The sequence below is a fragment of the Sinocyclocheilus anshuiensis genome, unplaced genomic scaffold, assembly GCF_001515605.1.
Source record: "Sinocyclocheilus anshuiensis isolate Anshui unplaced genomic scaffold, SAMN03320099.WGS_v1.1 scaffold130, whole genome shotgun sequence".
Lineage (NCBI taxonomy): Eukaryota > Metazoa > Chordata > Actinopteri > Cypriniformes > Cyprinidae > Sinocyclocheilus > Sinocyclocheilus anshuiensis.
The window spans coordinates 708682-729443 of record NW_015544207.1 but is presented as its reverse complement, the minus strand read 5'-3'; the positions used below and the strand labels follow the sequence as shown (position 1 = coordinate 729443).

General features: G+C 38.1%; 1 protein-coding gene across 4 annotated transcripts in view; it reads right to left on the bottom strand.

The window, feature by feature from the left end:
• The window catches only part of LOC107696985 (rho GTPase-activating protein 39-like), an 88424-nt gene that overhangs the window by 10579 nt on the left and 57083 nt on the right, over nucleotides 1-20762 (bottom strand). For all 4 annotated transcript variants that reach the window (XM_016497574.1, XM_016497577.1, XM_016497576.1 and 1 more), the window contains 4 exons: nucleotides 11427-12063; nucleotides 10141-10233; nucleotides 3315-3388; nucleotides 244-443 (listed from right to left, as the gene is read on the bottom strand). In XM_016497574.1, coding sequence (XP_016353060.1) covers nucleotides 244-443; nucleotides 3315-3388; nucleotides 10141-10233; nucleotides 11427-12063 — 1004 coding nt within the window. The remainder of the gene's footprint in view (nucleotides 1-243; nucleotides 444-3314; nucleotides 3389-10140; nucleotides 10234-11426; nucleotides 12064-20762) is intronic.

The window sequence follows — 20762 nt, the reverse complement described above, 5'->3', positions numbered from 1 at the left end:
ATATATATATATATATATATATAGCCTACGCGATTGTCCCGTATTTTCGTTTTCTGAAGTTGGCAACCCTACTGTTACATGTAATTTTATGGATGATGAAGAAGGGACGAGAAAGTAAAAACTTTATACTTCAGGATGGCTATGTAGTTTAGTAATTAGCAGAGTTTGAATTGCATTATAATGTGCTACATATGAGACACTTAACACCATGATAATTCATGAGATTCTCTGTCTATGTCCCACCTGAAGATGCCCTCCGTCTGGGCTCCACCCAGGGCCAGCACATACTGAGAGAGCTGCACCTGCACCCAGGGCAGTTTCCTCTCGGGGAAGAGCTCACTCTGCCTCTCCATGATCTCCTCCAGAGCGCTGTCGAACAGAGACGGGGTCACGATGGCATTCCGACCGTGATCAATCTCCTCCAAAGTGGGCTTCCTCAGACCCTACAGATGAAACAAATATTGTACATACTTGTCACTTGTCACTGCAATTTGACTAAAAGAACTAATAAAATGTAGTGATATCAAATTTATATAGACTCGATGAACAATATAACTTATCAGTTTCGTACTTCGTAAGTTTGGGGTTGGTAAGATTTTTAAAATCTTTTAAAGAAATCCGCATTTATCTGAGCAAAATACAGTAAAAACAGTAATACTAAGAAATATTGTTACACATTTAAAATAACTTTCTAATTTCATATATTTTAAAATGTAATTTATTCCTGTGAATTTTCAGCATTACTCCAGTCTTCAGTGACACATGATCCTTCAGAAATTATTCTGATATGTTGATTTGTTTCTCAGGAAACATTTATTATCAATGTTGAAAAAAGTTGTGCTGCATAATATTTTTGTGTAAACCACGATACTTTTTATTTTCAGGATGATTTAATGAACGAATGAATGAAAGTTCAAAGTAACAGCATTTATTTGAAAAATATATATTTTTTGTATACAATGCAAGTCTTTATATTCACTTTTGATCAAATTAATGCATCCTTGCTGAATATAAGTATTAAAAAAAAAAAAAAAAATCCTAACTTGAACTTGATTTGATCCTTTTTTTCTTAGTATCAGCCCAATGTTGTATATTTAATTGTAACTTTTATTTTTACACTTAAATCACATTTGCTGTCATTCACTTAAGGTTAATTACTCATTAATAATTTATTAACACTGTTAAATGTAATCTTGTTGTAAATCTCAGAATGAATATCCATTTTTCATGCATTATAAATGTTATGATGCCTAAATTCACTTGTACTGCTTAAAACAAATGATTTTAGTTTTTAAAGCATTATATATATATTTATTCAGACAAACTAGTATATTATTTTAATATTGAGTATTTATCAGTTATCAGCCATAAAATTAATATAATTATCAGCTTATTGGCATTGACCAGAATGTTCAGAAATACTTTTCTAGAGTATTTTGTTTTCTGGAACTTTTGTTATTTTTGGAACTTGACAGTCTGTGGTCATCGTATTCATCCTTTGCATAGAATAAAAAGAAAGACAAACATTAGAATGAATGATGACAATCCTAATTTTTGTCTGAAATATTCCAGTATGAAACAGAATTAAGTTTTGAATATCAACCCTCCACTGACACATGAAACATCTGTTGATTGGACTGTGTTTCCCTCATAACTATGTGGAACAGACAGACACCATCTCAGCTGTAACTCAATATGAAAGATCAGCGCTGTGTGGTGCGGAGGTAAAAATAGCCCACCCAGTAAAAACGCTGGAGACAGAGGTGGGATGGCTGATTACAGGGTGGGACTGGTGAAAGGACAAATAGGGAGGGGAAACAGCTTCTGCTAGTGCCAGTGCCGTTAGCAGTGAAGTGTGTGTGCACGGACGAGTCTTACACAGGGGCCTGGGGGGATGTTGTAACCTTTTCTTCTTAGTTTGGGTTAGTGGATTAGTAATTCTCATGGTGTGCTCTTAAAGGCCCGGTGCTGTGATTGCTTACAGATGTGACCAATTTTAGACGGCTGCACCATATACTGCACTCAATATGAAAGATCAGCGCTGTGTGGTGCAGAGGTAAAAATAGCCCACCCAGTAAAAACGCTGGAGACAGAGGTGGGATGGCTGATTACAGGGTGGGACTGGTGAAAGGACAAATAGGGAGGGGAAACAGCTTCTGCTAGTGCCAGTGCCGTTAGCAGTGAAGTGTGTGTGCACGGACGAGTCTTACACAGGGGCCTGGGGGGATGTTGTAACCTTTTCTTCTTAGTTTGGGTTAGTGGATTAGTAATTCTCATGGTGTCTCACAGATGTGACCAATTTTAGACGGCTGCACCATATACTGCTTCTTTTGACCATTCGGAGACTCCTGGGTACGATCTAACAGCGGTGCCGGCATCTATAAATAAACAATACTCCCAGGAAAAACTCTTTTTAATTATATTTGACATCACATGATGGAATCATGCAACTTCTACGTGTCTGGTTAAACCAGGTTAGGAGTCACTGAGCATGTTATGAGTCCATGCTGCAATCAAGAACTGATGAAGAACCACAGCCTGCCTATTAAAATTAAACACAGCTGGATTCAGATCTGAGCTGCGGAGCAATGCGTGTTTTTTAGAGTAAAAAATTTGATATGACAAGCTGAGAATTATTTTTATGCGATTAAATGTCCGATATTGAGGGATAGTTCACCCAAAAAATGAATAATCTGTCACCATTTACTCACCCTCAAGTTGTTCCAAATCTGTATGAGTTTATTTCTTCTGTTGAACATAAAAGAAGATATTTTGAAGAATGTGTGTAACCAAACAATTGCTGACTAAAATGCAATGGAAGTCAACATTCTTCGAAATATCTTTTGTGTTGAACAGAAGAAAAACTTGTACAGGTTTGGAATGACATAAGGGTAAGTAAATGATGAGAGAATTTGATAATCTATCCCTTTATAATATATTGTCTAAATAAATAAAATAAACACTAAAAACTAAAATCAATAATTTTAAATACTACAAGTGACATTAGGCATTACATTATAATGTACCGTATTAAAAAATTGATATTAATTTGGAGATTAGCTAAAGATTACTTTTAAGAGAGTTATTAGTAATTATTTGAGTCTTTGCAGATTTACTGTAAGTGAAAGATAATTGCCAGTAGTTGTAATTTAAAACTAAAACTAATACAGAAATGTGCAGTACAATTAAATAAATCTAACATCTACTGATATCAACTGACATCTACTGATATTATTATTATTATAAAATCCATAATAATAAATTAAATCCATTTAAAAAAATATTAAAAAAATCTATAATAAAAAACCTCTTACCTTCTTGCCCCCAGTAATGGCCACTTTTTGCAGCTTACGGTAGCAGTACTTTGCGTAAGTGCTGATGGAGAGACCTGTCAAAGACAATTAATATGCAGTATTACTGATCAATGACAGAACTCTGAAAGGAAATGACATAATTGACCACTGAGTGACCCAATGCAAGTTTGTTTTCTGGTCAAATCTGCAATTCAAAGGCCTTAAGGAGAAACACAGTTTGGCTTGTGAATGAGCCTTGTGACTTGTATCAAAGTCCTAAGCATAACATTCTTTCCTAAGGGATTTATCAATAAAGAAGTCTTTAGAAACAAAGCTAATCCACTCCACTCATTTTCTACGGTTTCAGAGTTCATGGCCGAACATGTTATGAAAGAGAAAGGCTTTGGGTGACAGGGGCATAATAGGATTTTGCAGGCATTCCAACAGTTGGAGATGGAAATAACACAAACAACAACATTTGACAGCACGGCCAGAAAAAATAAATTTGCTTAACCGATCAAGTTAAAAACATGAGATCAAACACAGAAGGTCACACAAAGACAAAGACAGATGAGGTGCTGTGCAAGTAGCTACTCGCCAATTCAGAACCTGACAGGGCTTCTTCTTTTACTCAAGACCAACTTCGGTGACTCATATGCATATAAGTGTTTTCCAGCAGCTGAAAACTGAAACCCTCACTCTTGCTAAGCATGACTGCTCAACGTCCTGCTGGGAGAATGCTGGAAGTGAACATTTCGAGTGAGATGTGAACGTTTCCTCACAGCTACAAGGTACATGAGGCGTGAAGTTTAACTGTTACAAGAAAAACTGTCAGGAAAGCAGCATTTAAAGTACTAATGGAACCTGTCATCCACGCTCCGCTAGATGAAATATCGCTCACACTGATATTAAAGTGAAAGCGATACAGCTACTAGTGACTCTGGCTAATACGCACTGACCTCTAAGACTTACACTGCAGTGCGAGGCGCTATCTGTTTCATTAAACTCACTCTCACAGCACTTCCCTCCCTTGTTTCTTCTTGGGAACGTGACTCATTCTTTGGCTGAACAACCTTACGTGGTTACACGGGTCTGAAAGAGATTTACAGCGAACAGGTGACTGAGGTTTGACTGGCCTGAACTGAAGCCTGAGAGACAGTAAGAACAGACACAGAGAGGCTTCAGGGCTCTTCACAGCCATTACTCACACGTTCAGACAAACATACGGACGGGAAGAGGGAGTAACAGTTTTATATGGGACAAATGTTGACGATAAAAATCTAAAAAGACAAAATGCTCAGTCAAACAAGCTCACTATGAAAACAAAAATAGCATTCCTTCTTCAACGTAGCAACTGAAATAACTTGAAACAACTCAATGCAAAGTTCAAAACCTCACACGAGACCGTTGAATGATTGTCCAAACATAAAGCTAAGTTTTCATGATTAATATGATGGATTATGCAGTCAAATGAAGCAGGCATATCTATAACATTTGCATGCTGAGGTACTGGAGAAACCGTCTGAATGTGTGTCTTGTAGTAACTCATCATCAAATCTGGAGAAAGGATATTCAGTGTACGATTTACTTTGAAGATTTTTACTCAGAAATTGCTAGTAAATTCCACAAGTAATTGCACAGAAATGGCAAGTGATGTACTTTTAACTAAAAACTAGTCCATATGTAGACAAATTTGGGGTTTTTTTCAGTTAATGGTCTGAAGAAAACCCTCATAAAACAGATAAACGCACACAGTCGTCAAAGTTTCCCAATATCAGACCTGACAGGAACAGGTGGTTCTGTATGAGACTGTCTACTGCCATCAGGCACAGTCTGTGAATCACGAAGACGATGAGATTTATAGCTTTTGTTTTGATGACTCTTGTGTGTATGAAGCTGTAAACTCATGTTAGACGAGCAGGTCAGATATTTCACAAGAGTCTGCCTCACTTCTCACTTCTGGCTTCTATTCTCTAGTTTCCCTTTTGACATTTTTATTCTTACCTTTCCTGATGTGTGAACCTCTTCCCTCCATCTTTTTATCAGTCATCATAACTCTATCACTATGTATTATAGAGGTTTGTGACCAAAATCAGTGAATTTATAACATGGTAATGATACACCATTCAAATGTTTGGGGTCTGTATGATTCCTTTGAAAGAAATTAATAATTTTATTCAGCAAGGATGCATTAAATTGATCAAAAGTGACAAGGATATTCATAATGTTACAAAAGATTTCTATTTAAAAAAAATGCTGTTCTTTCAAACTTTCTATCCATCAAAAGTATCCTGAACAACTCATGTAATCTAACTCAATCTGACCTAATGACATCATTATCACATGGCACAGCTGATTGGTTCTCTCCTGTATCAGTAGCCAATGAGCTCGCTGCTCAACATTCAAATATATGACTAGCACTTGCCGTAGCAGTTGCAGCTTGCTTCAGAAACCCTCCACCTTCCCCAGCTCCACCTGTATAGATCTGCTACGAGGTGATTCCTGTACGCTATATGGGGGTTATTTCATGTATGTTATATTTGCAGCAGCAATATTTCTTACATGCTCACAGCAGCATGTTGTGGATGTATTGGCAGTAGCAAGTCTCGGTACTTGCTCTGCCGCAGCAGCGTAGAAGATCTATTCCACCAAGACCAAATACATTAACATTGTCATGTACATTACCATGCCAATCCCTCCGAGAGTTGTCATGACAGAAATATAAATATAAATATATATATACACCTGTTTTTATACCATCATACAGTACTGCTAATTTATTGGACTTGTTCCTCTTTCTTTCATCACCCATCTTCTTGGACTCATTTGTGAATGTGTGTTGCGTCTGATCCTACAGTTAAACACACTTTTATCATCGGCCTCTTAAAGATAAAGAATGACAGTTTGAACACTTCAGCAGTTACCATAAGAAATGAAACGAGCTGATATGAGGGCTGTTTTGCATACAAATAATGCCAGTGTTGTAACGGAGGTCCTTTGAGCCCATACAGGTTTTTTTCCCCCCACAACACACCTCTAACAGGAGGCAGGAGTAGGTCACACCCCGACAAAACATCCTGAAACAAGAGCGAGAGAGTAAAAGAGCCTTACAAAAAAAGAAAAACAGTGCCACATCATATAATAAAGTCCTCTGAGAGTGTTTATTCTATTTCAAAAGGGCCTGTGAACTCCAGCCCTTCCCACAATGCCATCTCCTGGGGCACACGGACAGCTGGTGAGGCCCTGCAACGGTAAAACCACATTCCTTCTGCCGTTCCAGAACATTCCCAGCATCCAGTCAGAGAGCGGGAAGGTGCAGAGGTGTCACATGGAATGCTCCACTGCAGCCAAAACAATGCTTGGGATGACTAAAGTAAACCGGCAGCACTTCAGTCAGCATGAACAAGTGAACACTGTTTAGTGACGGCAGTCTGATACAAGTGAAATGTTTCCTTTGTATTTTCCATCCACTAGAACCACAACAACATTCCTGACATTTGGCTTCCACAACAACACACGACGCTGGGATTTGAAAAGCCATTGTTTTTCTGGCTAAGCTGGATCTCAACACTCTTACAAACATGGATGCCACCATAATTCCTCCCACAAATCCTGTAATCTTTACCATGAAGTTCAAAGTTCATGATCTTGTTCACTGTATGCCAATGGCACATGAAACCTATAGTGTTGCTGTATCCAGTTGATGAAACCACAACCCATCTTATGCGATTAATGGGGAATAGCACAAAAACAGCACAATGACAAAGTATAAAATTATGGTTAAAGGTCAATGATTATCAACCATTGTGGTCTGAAAATGATGATGTACCCTGTATTAGGAGAGTAAAGTTACACGCATTCGTACCGAACATTTTTCAGTTCGGCAAACTTACAGCAAAACTACTGCACAAGTGAAACTTCATTGGAAACTTCCAGTTTTACTTACTGTTACTTTTGATAAGAAACAAAGTCTCATCTTTCATATTATGTCTGTTTTTTTCAGGAAATTCAAACTATAATGCCATGCTTTGATGTGGCGTGACAGATCGCTGTATGAACGCTTTAGCTCAAACGACAGCACAGCGCGAGTGAGCGCTATCATCCCTTTCTCTTTACTACTAGTTTTAACTGAAATAAACATGAATGAACATCTTATGCCTCATGTAATCTCTCAATCAGTGTTTCAACTGCATCAAAACAAAATGTCACGTAGCATTTCATTTACCTCAGGCAAGTCATCAGTATCCACAGCTTGTTAGTTCACTAGAGAAATTAAGTCTAGAGAAGAGCATTTCGCGAAATATTAAGACTCATTGGGCCAGATTTACTAACAGCTTGCACCCAGGCAAACCGTCTTTTGGCATTAAAATAGTACTGTCAGGATTTACTAAAGATGCACAGTGAAGAATTAGCGCTGAAAAGGCGTGGACAGAGTTATTTTTTGCGCCTGACCTTATTGAATATGCATTTGTAGAAGTTTCCCTTTCAGACGCAAAATTTACGGGAGGAGAGTATTCAAATGAATCACGCAATGTGATTTACTAACATTTGTGCTCATTAAATTACTGGTATTTGCGCCATTGTTTTAACGCCCCAAAAAAGCATGTCTTAAACTATTTTGCACCTGTGTCGTAAGCAAGCGGCAACCTCCCGCTCTCTCTCGTGAAGCCAACAAGGAAGTGACTTAAACTGTAATTCATCAACTGGCCGCTAGAGGCTGGCTGCAAAAAGGAGTCAATCCCATAAACTCACCATGTTAAAATGCCCAACTTTACAGCAGAAAAAAACATGTTTACAGCCTGGTTCAAAAAATGATTTTGGTCTATATAGCTAATTTTGCCCTTCATGACAACTGTGAGGGGGTGAATTTTTTTATAACTCATCCATTTAAATTATATTAATCCTTAAAGTTCTGCATAATTAAGGGCGTGGCCACTTGAGTGACAGGTGGATTGCCACTGCTGTCACCACCGTCGAGCTAGGTGGGTGTGGCTTCACTAACCTGCTCCCGCCTCTTTGCCCATTTTCAATTATCCGGGAGTGACGCGCTGGCAAGATGGCGACGGCTGGCTCCGCCTATTTTAGGCTTCAAAAACGCTCTTCAGAAATCTACGGGTGACGTCACGGACATTACGTCCATGTTTTTATACAGTCTATAGTCGTAAGTAGATCACCCGCACCTGATGAGCATCGGCTCTGCTTATTTACTCTGCACTTGGTACCTTGCGTTGGTCAATATGTAAATGAAATGTTGCGTCTGGGTTCTTTTATTTGCACGTTGTCATTTAATCATCCGCAGAAATTTCCACCCCCATTGGCGCTGTTTTGGAATTGCGCTCTCACGCTAATTTCCTGTTATAATCTACTACAATCTAGTAATTGAATTTATGTTTGGGCTCTATTGTTAACTGTAACCTTATAGTAATATAAAAGGGCTCTCTAGATTTTTATCCCTAGTAAAATATTAGTTATAATTGAATTTATTTAAAGAAAGAGCAATTTGTTTAGTAAACCACTGTTTAATAATAAAAAAAAAAAGTTAAATTTTTCCCCCTGCTGTAGCGTAACAATACTGAACCATTACACCCCTACCCTTAATTATTAAAAATTGCTTCTAAAATGCTCACTTAAGTGGACACCAGCACCAGAGGGTTCAACACTCTCACTCCCATTTCAGATATGAAATGCAGTCCGCTAATTGTCGCCTGCTGAGTGCTTTTGAACTCCTCGCTGAGTTCACACTGTGATGTATCAGTCAGTGCAACGATTTCATCAAAGTCAGTCAGAGGGTAGTAATAAAATGATGAATCACATATAAAACAGTTAATGAACTAAAAGATCGGGGCTGGTGGCAAAGTCTGTAGGTTCGAATCCCTCAAAAGGTGATCCATGAACACTTGCTCCAGATGTACTGTCCATGTAATAAGTATTTAGTACTAAATTATATATTGGTAATGATAGTACATTTAAGCCTTCCATCTCAAACAGTGGCAGTGGTCATTACTTAACTGGTGATAGTGAAGAGAGCACATGTCTCGTGGCACTGCCCCTGTGAAGACAGCGCACAGTGTAATTAACCAAGGCCAGGCTGGAGCTGCATTATTAAGAGCCCACGCAGAGCTGTCTCGTCAAACTCTTTGTTTTGGAGCGGGGCTCTTGAGAAAGGCTCAATGTGTGCGCGAGGAATATAGAAGAGAGTTAAAAGAACAAGCTGAGGGTTAAGTTGGATGGCAGCCACTGAGGGTGTAACCTGATAAAAATGTCCCGTTCTCCTTTTTTTGTCTCAATCCGCCTGTTCTTCTTTTTCTTTCCATCTCCTATCACTCTCGCTTCAAGACTGAAAGACGTTCTCAGGATCTTTGTTGACTCTCAACCCACAAACTCTCTCTCTCTTTGCCTGCGCAGTCTGGCTACGGGCCAGGGAAGCGTGGGACTCGCAGAATGTCTTGTTGCTCAAAGCTTTAATCTTGCCTCTAAAAGAGAGAGTGAGAAAGGGAGAGAGAGGAGGGGGATACTCCCCTTCTGTGCTTGGCCAGCTGCTCTCTCTTTGAGTGGTCCTCCTCCACCAGCGGACCCAAAGCATCATTAATACTCCCCCTCCTCAGCCAAACGTGTTACCAGGAAGATTCCCTTATTTACATTGAATACCAAACCCCCTTGACACTGGAGCCTCTCTTTCAGTTAAAGATTAAGGATGCTTTAGCTTTAAATACCAACTTATGAATTGAAAGAAAGCCAATTCCTTCATTCTAAACTCCCAGTCAAAATCTCTCCTCAAGTTTTCTCATGTCTGTATGCATGTTTCCCTGATTGTCTGTGTAAATGACTCATTCCACCATAAACTCACCCTCTTCTTCCTCATTGTTCTGTCTCCTCTTCTTCCCGGATTTTGAATTCTTCTTGTTTTTTATGTCCTGCTGCTCCATGATGTGCTGCAGTACTGTCAGATACAATAAAACTGTTAATTCTGAACACTCATATGCTCCAACAGTCCGTCCGAACAATACATGACTTCATTGTTCCATGACCTGTGAAGTTTCACCTGCAGTAACCCCTGCGTTTTATTTTTCTCTCCTCCACAGCGTTGCATCCTGTTTGGGTAGGCACAATGCCATAATAATTTTAGCAGTGTAACCAATATTGGCCTGCTCTCTTTGTATGTATATAAGTGTTTCGGGCTTTGAATCCATATGGGACAGCCTAAAATATAAACACTCCCCCGTGTGTGTCCTTTCCCTGTCCCACAAACAAAAACACTGGACTATCCAAGAAATACACTAGTCCTATTTGTATTACACTAGTCCTAAATTATATATCATGAAAGCTTAGAATGAAAGCTTAGATGCTCATATGAAAGCTTAGAAGCCCAAGATTCATCCTGTGAAAACCATTTTGAAATCAGACATTGTGTTACCATGGAAATGGTACTTTAAAATCTTTTGGTGGTCTCCTCCCCCTTAGTGGGCGGTGTCAAGTGTCATATTACAAAATGTATTATGGTATTTTACAATCAAAACCTTTTATAATCTTGACAAAATACATATCATTGGAAAGGTCTGAGTCTCAGGATTCCATAGAAATCTAGACATTTGTGACAGAAAAATGCATTAAAAAAAATTCTATGGAGTTTGGATGGCACCCAGTGGCTGTTTGCGGTATAACGCCCTAAATCAAATCTCACAGGAACCTCAATTTTTTCATATCAACTTCAAATTTGGAACATAACTTATTTAGACACAAGGCTTTAATTTTATACCAATTTTAGAGTAAAACCTGTTATGTAAAATATTTACTATATATAAAATAAAATTAGTATAGCGCATTTTCTTTACAGTAAATTTAAACGTCTATAACCTTTTGATACTTGAATTGTTTTGAAAAAATTCCACTTTTGCAATAATCTGCTGATTTTCTTCTTTAAAAAGAGACCAACCTTAGGTCTGTATTCCAAAGTGTTCATAAATTACAACAATTTAAGTTTGGATAGTGCACTTTATTGCCTATTTTAAAAAATGGGGTGTGACAGTATCTGGACACTTAAACCACATTTATAAATGTATGAATGCAATTGCATTAGACATAAACCTTCAAAGTAAACCAATTCATCTATAATAAATATTTGAAATGACCTACTTTTCTTATCATTACTGGGCTCAAGGTGTCGCTGGATGTAGCCTTCCAAATAGCGCCTAAACTTGGGCGAAGGCGAGAAGAACGCTAGGCTGATGGCCATCAACTCCCAGCCCGCCTCCAAGCTCCTCAAACTCAAGTTTCCGGTGGTCTGTCGCACCAACTGCACGTACAGTTCATCCCTCAAGCCTTGCATCCCCCAGCACTTCGTGACCACCTGAAGGGCCGCATGGCATTTGTCCAATCTGGCTGGCCTGTCGCCCATGTAGGCCTGGACCAGCTTGAACATCTCGCAGGCTTCCTTCTTGACAGACCGGTCGTTGGTGATCAGCATTGGTTTCTTAATGGAGCCACGGTTCCACGAGAGCATATTAGCAATGGAGACGCGCCGGCGAAACAGGCCCTGCGTGTGCTGGTTAAGGTTCTTGCTGGCCCAGTCCTCCATGTTGGCATCGGGTGTAGGCTTGCAGAGGGTGGTGTATGGGTACTGGTAACCAGAACCCGTGCTGGCAAGGGAAGGAGGGGGGGGACTGTTGTTGTTGTTTTTATGGCTGAGGTGGGCGGTTCCACGACCCGCTCTGTCATGGTCACAGTCCTGGGGTGAGATGTCCTGCTGAGTTTTGGATTCCAGTGTTCCTGTCTGGAGACAAAAAGAAAGATTGAGAAACAGAAAGATGTCAGTACGGATGCAGCTGTTCTAGCGTTTATTTGCATTTATTTACGACTGCCGCAGGCACTTGAATCCGAGTGCGTGTGTTGCGTAGGTTGCAGCTGATTGGCTTACTCAGTTTCCCTGCAGAAACCTGGAAACGCTCACATGGATTACGCTCACTCCCTAAATAGGTGACCCAATATGGAAATCGCATCCCAACTTTAAACATTACTGCCTCCCCTCTTCTCTCTCCTCCTTTCTCCCTCTTTCCTAACTCATTAATACTCCAAAAAAATCCCTGTCCGACTGGTTCCACACTGAAGAAAATTAATTTAATAACTGAATTGAATGCATTTTTCTCTCATTTAAAAATGTTCACATACACATATAAAGGAATAGTATTTCTAAAAAAAAAATATCATGATGGAACAGTCATGATGGAACGAAAGTAGCAATAGATATTTTCTTCCTTGTTGTAGCATACATGCGAGTGTAACAGATGGTGTTGGGAAAAGTTACTTTTAAAAGTAATGCAATATTGTTACTCCCTGATAAAGTAACTGATTGCATTACTTAGTTACTTTTTACAGAAAGTAATGTTACACTACTTTTGCGTTACTTTTTCTGATCTGGGCTTGCTTGTTTGTTTTAATATATAAAAATTTGTATTTTGTCAAATGTAAAAAAAAGCCCTTTCATTCCCTCAGGCTTAAGGCAATGTAAATTCACTCTCAAAGAAACCTTTTAGTTGTGCTGCCATTCAATATTTCATGAAGAATAGGATGCAGAAGAAGAAAGTTCATTACTCTTCAGCAGTAAAAAAATAAATGAAACACAAATGTTATGTTATGTTATGTTTATAAATGTTACGTTTATCTAAAGTCATTTTGGCCTCTTGGTATGGTTGAATTGGATAAATGTCGGCAGCAAAGGCATTGGTTAATAAAATGGGATTAAATACATAAAGTATATTTGTGTTATTTAACTTACTTAATTATTGCAGGTTTGAGTAATATTCTGAGTTTGCATTTCACTGTTTTTATTCATTTAGATTTCTCTCAACATTGCGACAGAAGAACTGTAAGTTCATAAATCGGAAAACAAAGTAACTGGCGTTACCTATTTGAAAAAGTAACAGATATTTTCTTGTAAATTAAAAAGTAATGCGTTACTTTACTAGTTACAAAGTAATGATTATGTACAGTAACTCACATTGCTTGTAATTACGGCTGTCAGTTTAACGCGTTAACTTAATTAGTTATGAAAAAATAACGCGATTAAAATATTTTAACGCAGTTAATCATCTTACATTTCATACAGTGGACTGACAAATATGATGCAGGGCAACAACAACATAAATGCAGTTATGCCCTAAAATTCAAGATATTAGGGCAAAAAATGCCTCTGTATGAGTTTTTGTCTCATATTTATATCATATGATAAGCAATACCACATGAGCAGCGAGAGTAATATCACAGGAGTGCTGTTTTTGTCACGAAGAACACGAGTGCAAATGTGATTTTATAGTACAACAGTTCAGTAAATAAGAAGTTAATATTGTGCTATATTTTAAACACATTAACACTTTTATTACCTAAAAGCCACAGCAGAATTGTTGTGCATCTGTGAGCAACACTGTTGCCAACTCTCACAAGATAAATAAGCAACCGCAGCTTCAAAAACAAGCCCAAAACAAACCCAATATTTTTTTTTCATCAAGATTTATCATCATCAATATTATTTATTACCAATAAATGAGCCTGCAACATATTAAACTGAAACCACTCTTTTTATCTGAAAAGCAAAAACAGAAGTTATTTTACAAAAATCAGCAAACTGCAACAAAGTGGGAACAAAACTCATCTCACCTGTGAGCAGAATAGGATTGGAGAGATGGAAAAGGAGAAAAACAGAAGAGCTTCAAAGGGGAGCTGTAACATAGCCACCTATTTATAGCCTACTAAAATATTGGCTATTCGAACCATATTTACTCTTAGTATTAGTATAGGACTACTTGTTTTTTATTACAGCCAGTGATAATTAATACATTACAAAAACATTGTAAAAATTAAAAATTAGGCTAAAAGAAAGTCATCCCACTCCTCTACTTCTACTTCTATCATTGCTTGGATTACAGCGGCACGCGCCTTCTTTTTGAACGTGATTTTTCTCCAAAGTGGGGGAGGAGGGGGTTAGAACATTTGGCAAATTACGCTGCAGCACTTTTATATTATTGCACTGGTTGGCTATTAACTGCGCGCAGACAGTGTCAATCAATGCATTGGATGATACGGCGAACATAAAGAAACGAAGTTGCTTGTCAGATTTCCCTAACAAGCAACCATATTTATTAAATAAGCCCAAAAAAACACAACCCTCGACCCGGGATTTTTTCACGTAACTTTACAAAAAAAAAAAAGAAGCCCAAAGTCGCGTATAATACGTGGACTTGGCAACTCTGGTGAGCAACACAGCGGTGAATGAATCGTGTGAATCAATGATTCAGTAGCCCATTAATAAAGAGAACCGTTTACTTCATTCCTGAATGAATCAGCCATTTGAACGAACTGACTCATAAAGACATTTACCGCCACCTGCTGGTAGATTTAGTTTCTTCTTTAGAGTATAATTTCATTTATTAAAAAAATGTATAATTAAAGGGATTAAAGGGATAGTTCACCAAAAATAAATAAAGAAATAAAGAAATTCTGTCATCATTTACTCACCCTCATGTTGTTTCAAACCTGAATGACTTACTTTCTTTTGCACAACATAAAAGAAGGTATTTTAAATACTGTTTATAACTAAGCTGTTTTGGTCACTAGTGACTTTCATTGCATGAACAAAAAAATACTAAGATGTTTCTCAAATTATCTTCTTTTATGTTCCATACTTTGTTAGGCCATTGTAGCCTAAATATTTAACACAATAATAGATTTAAATGATCTTTTGGGGGTATTTTCACAGCCAAATTTAGTTTGCGATTAATTATATTAATTAATCGCAGCACCCTGTAATTAATTAGATACAAATTTTTAATCGACTGACAGCCCTACTTGTAATGCACTACCCCCAACACTGGTAACAGATTTTCGAAACAGAAAAAAAATGTAGGGTGGGACTTGGTTCTATTCATGATTGATTTTGAGATGTGGCCATTGGATTGAAAAATGTATGCAAGCTTGCAGTCGATTGTGATGTTCAAATAGAATAAAAGCTGTTTTATTTAAAGCTGCAGTCCGTAAGTTTTGCCTCTTTGTCGCCATCTCTGTTTGAAAACCTGGAATTGCAGCTGTCTGCGGAATTATCTAGCTTGCGTGGGTTGTGCTCCGGCACGGCTCCAGTGCGGATGAATCTAATGTTCTGAAGAGTATGTGTGGCAGTCAGTCAGTCCACCGGTGTGGATATTTACTGTACTTCGCAATCACAGATTCTAGCCTCCGTCTTGGAATATGACCCAAATAAGCATTTTCACCATATATTGCCATCTGAACAAGTAAGTAACAAGTCTGCCACGTTTGTTCTGACCAACTGAGGAAAAATGCATTACCATAAATCTCGCTACCAATGGTGATTAAATCTAAAGATAGGTTTGCTCATATCACATCAAACCGTTCAAATTATTATTATTGTTATAATTTATTCTCAAATGATTAATGTTAACAACATCAGCATTGGTGACTATGAGTAGGCCTATAGTGTGTATTAGCGTGTAGATTTCAATTTCTGCACAGTCAATTAGATTAGATTAATCTAATTGTCATACTCCTCGAATTTCATATTAAGAAATTCTTTTAACCCAAAAAGCAAACTATGCTCCCTTCGAACTGGTTTTCTTTAAAATACAAATCTTTGTAATCCTAGGCTATCTGTAATCAGAAGCACATGTATAACTGGAATATAATTTAATTTCATTCACATGTGTTTCATAAACACATAATCCTTTATGGATTACAATCCACCATCAAAATGATACATTTTATTATTCTAGCTGCTGTGAGAAAAGGCTATAAAGGATCGGCCACCTGCAGTATCCTCACATGCGATAGCCTAGTAGCCGGGACAACTTCTTTGTTTACAGACGTGACGTAATGACGCAGCAGCATGCTCGAATTTCCAGTGAAAACCTACCTGTACCACTCAAATTAGAAAATATTATTATAAGCTAACCGTTGTGAATCGGGCTAAAGTAAGGCGATAGTTTTGAACACTGGCTGGTTATGTACTTGCTCAAATATTGATTTCGGATCATTTTGAACTAAAAAAAGTTACGGACTGCAGCTTTAACATGGAGTGGGTCAGGCAGCTATTTTGAAATCTCATGACCAGACAAATACTCAGACTGTGATAACCAATGTCCAACGAGTAATTGGAATAAATGAATCATGGCTGACTACGAAAAACTGTGATGTGATCGTGTCACATTGCGCTGCAGTTTCACGTTAAATGTGGACAGACAAATCTACAAAAACAAGAGAAATGTGAGCTCTTTGATTCTTTAGTATTTCAGTGGTGACAGCCAAGCATGTGACACACACAACCAAACACAATCATACTGACATTACTATGGTTACAAAAAAAGTCAATGAGAGATGACGGTCGACCGATGTATCGGTTTTGCCGATTAATCGGCACCGATTATTATTATTATTTCTTTTACTACTACTACTAGTATGGTTCAGTACTGTTTTTGTTAATAAAGCGCTATTTTAGTTTTTGTTCAGTATCAATTTTAAAACGGTTAATTAATCGGTATCGGCCAGTGTGGTCCAACCTAGCTATCGGTATCGGCAAAATCCACTATCGGTCGACCTCTAGATGACAGGTTATGAACATGATGTCATCTGTATTTGCAGTATCTATGTCGACTAGCACGTTACATTTGTGGTATATTCCTGTAACATAAGGGTATCCTTTCATGTCTTGGCACCCCCTGGCATTACGTCAATGTGACACTGTGCCCTAAGTGATACAGATTTAACAATGTGGTCATATTTAATTGTAAGAATGGAGTGTTTCTCCATGTTTCTGGACATTTGTGAGGTTCTGCCTCCATCAAGATGTAATGAGCTTGCTCTGAACCAAATCACTGAGTCAATGTTTCCAACCTCACAACTCTGCCTTTACGTTTATTGTTGTCAGATGTGCAAGTATGAGAGACAGAAAAAAGACTGATGAAGGTAATGAGACATGTAAAGGCAAGAAGACAGCCAAAGGGCCAGCAGACATATAAAGGAGGCTGAATACTATAGGCAAACATGTATTTTTGTTAAATCTGACATGTTTCTAAATTTGGCCGTGTTTGAAATACTGAGTAAACATTATCCATTCACAAACATTAACATAGGACTACATAGTGCTTAAGGCAAAGGTCATTTTAACCTAGCTTTACGGATGTAATTATTTTAATGGTTAATGATCATTTGATTGATGACAAATCTCTCCTAGTGTATTAAGATCCATAATATTAACTCCAACTTATGCTCCCCAGGAGAAACCAAACCACATGTGGAGCACTACACTAATGACAAATGGAACTGTCAGCACACACATCGAAACACATTACCCGAATGTGCCAAATCACAGTGAGCTGTAAGAGCCGACTGTCTTGTACAACCACAACACCTGGCTGTGTGAATGAGGCAACTGGCCCGGTCTCTGTTTTCCTTTCTCAATTATTCTGCAAATAGCACCAGGGGCCTCATGTATAAAACTCTCCGTAGATTTCATTCTAAAAGTGTACGCAGGCACAAAAGCTATATTTTGCGTACGCACAAAAGTTTTCAGATTTATAAAACCATGCGTAGAACCTGCGCAAAAATCACTTTATAAATCCCAGTCAGGGGAAGATTGTGCGTACGTGCATCTCCACCCCGTCTCCTCCCCGAAATAACCATATATGGAGCTTACAACGTCTCGTTTTACGATGCATAACCTCATCTGCATATCATTTCCATGCATATTCCCATCCACGTGACACCATGTTTAACACCGTCAAAGGTACAAGACGTAAAGGAAATATGAGATATGGACTAAATGCCATTTGTGCCACATTAATTTTCATTGTCAAAATCATCCAGTAGCCTGTTTTAGAATATATCAAAATATCCATAAAAACAAAACTGTTTAGTTCTCAGATAAATAGCCTATTTTGGAATATACTTGACCTCAGTGGCCAAATAGTATTTCAATTGTTTTAAACAATTCAAATCAAATAAAATGTATGCAGTTTTGCTGAAAAGGTGAACACCTTTTAGCTATTTTTAATGGAAACAGATAAGCCTATAGCCTATTTATCGCAGTGTAAATACAATTGTCTGACTCAGCGCATCACTGACAAAGTGTTTTAAAAAGGAAACTGTCGCTGACATTAAAACATTGCATGCCACAGGAAAATTGATTAAGTGCATCAACTACAAATATGTCTAAATTCATATAATTTTGGTATAACTTCTGCGTAATGACTATGTAATTTCAGTGCTTATCTCCATTAATGAGAGTGGGATATTTAATGTAAATGTGTATATCGAAATGAAAACAGAGTTTAAAATCCTTGTTTACTTCATTACTTTTCTCACTCCAGGAAAAAGAGTGCGTATGCACAGTCAAGAGCATCCGTACGTTGTGCACATATTTACGGCAAGTTATTTTTTATAAATCCAGATACGTGCGTGGAAAACAGCGAACGCACATTTCTATGCCCATTTTGTGCGTACGCAACGTATATACATGAGGCCCCAGGGCTTGTATTTCTGTTATGTTTTAAAACGAACAGGTTGTTTCTGGTGGAGCACAGACTAAAGGTTAATTTATGTTCCAGTATTTCCAGCACTCATGTAGGAATGACTTCAAGAACTGCATTAACACGCATGCTAATGCTATCAAATGTAGAGCCTGAATCCAAAATACTTGGGGCCAGTTTTACTAACAGCAAATCGTCTTTTGGCATTAAAATGTACTGTTAGGTTTTACTAAAGACGCGCAGTGACGAATTAGCGCTGAAACGGCATGGACACAGTTATTTTTGCGCCTGACCTTATTGAATATGCATTTGTCGGAGTTTCCCTTGCAGACACAAAATTTATGGGAGGAGAGTATTAAAATTAATCACGCAACGCGTTTTACTAAGGTTTGTGCTCGTCAAATTACTGGTATTTGCTCCATTATTTAACGGCCAAAAAAGCATTCTTAAATTATTTTGCGCTTCAAATGGCTGTAATTATTGTTGCTAGGAGGAGGCACTGCAGAGAACAGAAGGCACGTGGTAGAAGGGAGAGGATTTTTTCCACACGTATTAATTTATTTGGATTGCCAGAAGAACACATCCCGAACATATTGTTTGCCAAGCCATGTTATTTTTAATTTGCTTCAGGAAAAAAAAGACGACTTGGAACCCTCAACTAGGAGTGTCGCAATACCAGGTCTATCAAAACTTCTCGCATCCCTTCATTTTTAAGCATACACGAGGGTCCGTGCGCAGTGCGTGACGCAAATTTCATCACCAGACTAGTACGTGCATACTGTACGTGCACCACCTGAATTTTTGTTTAGCCGCGCGCAGGTCACACATGTGCATTAAATTTGTTTTGCAGTATTCAGTTGTTCCACAAGGTGGCAACACTGGCCCAGGCTGCTGTTTCAGAGTAAAAAAATGAAACGAAAGAGACAGATACTAAAGAGCACAGACACTGGACTAAGATGAACCTTTCTTGAGCGCATATGTCGACCGCCAGTGTTCAAGAACGCTATAAAATGAAGTATACTTTAAAAGCCTTTGTGTTTGACTGTATGCATACGCTAACGTACATGTACAAAAATGAAGTATACTTTGGGCTTAAGTGTTCCTGCTTGACTTCCATTGTATAACAAAGCAGATTACTCAACTTCCACTGTCTGCAGATAGTTCCAGTATTGTGAGAGGGTATCTTAAAAAAGCAGCAATTTTGCGATAAAGTTCACTACAAAGTGGGCTGAATGGTGGTGGCAGGTAACATGATATAGGTTTTCTGCCTTTATTATGACCAGTATGCGTCCATCCACATAAAACATATTCTACATTAAATACAGTCATCCATAATGATGGTCTGAAAAAGTAATTTGGCTCTAGCTCTACACTAACCTACTTGCTACCCGATTCCCATATGTACATCTTCCACAAACAAACAAATACACACACACACACAGGTTTGTTTTTATGGTTTATGGGGACTCTCCATAGGCATAATGGTTTTTATACTGCACAAACCGTATTTTCTATTGCCCTACACCAATCCTACCCCTAAACCTACCCCTCACAGGAAACTTTCTGCATTTTTAGATTTTCAAAAAAACTCATTCTGAATTATTTATAAGCCTTTTGAATTACGGGGACACTGAAAATGTCCTCATAAATCACCTTCTCGTTGTAATACCTATGTCATACCCATGTTATTATACAAATTTGTGTCCTCATAAACCACATAAACATGCACACACACGCGCGCACTTATAGCTGATCTTTTACTTTTGACTCCTTTACATCTCCCTGTCCATCAATCTCTTGCTCACTAAACTCACCATTTTCCCCTTATTCCTGCATATATTTTCTTTCATGAGAAAAACAACAACTGACCTTTGTACAATCCTCTTAATCTAAGCACAACACACACACACAGACATACAGACAAAGTAAATCTCCTTATAATGGA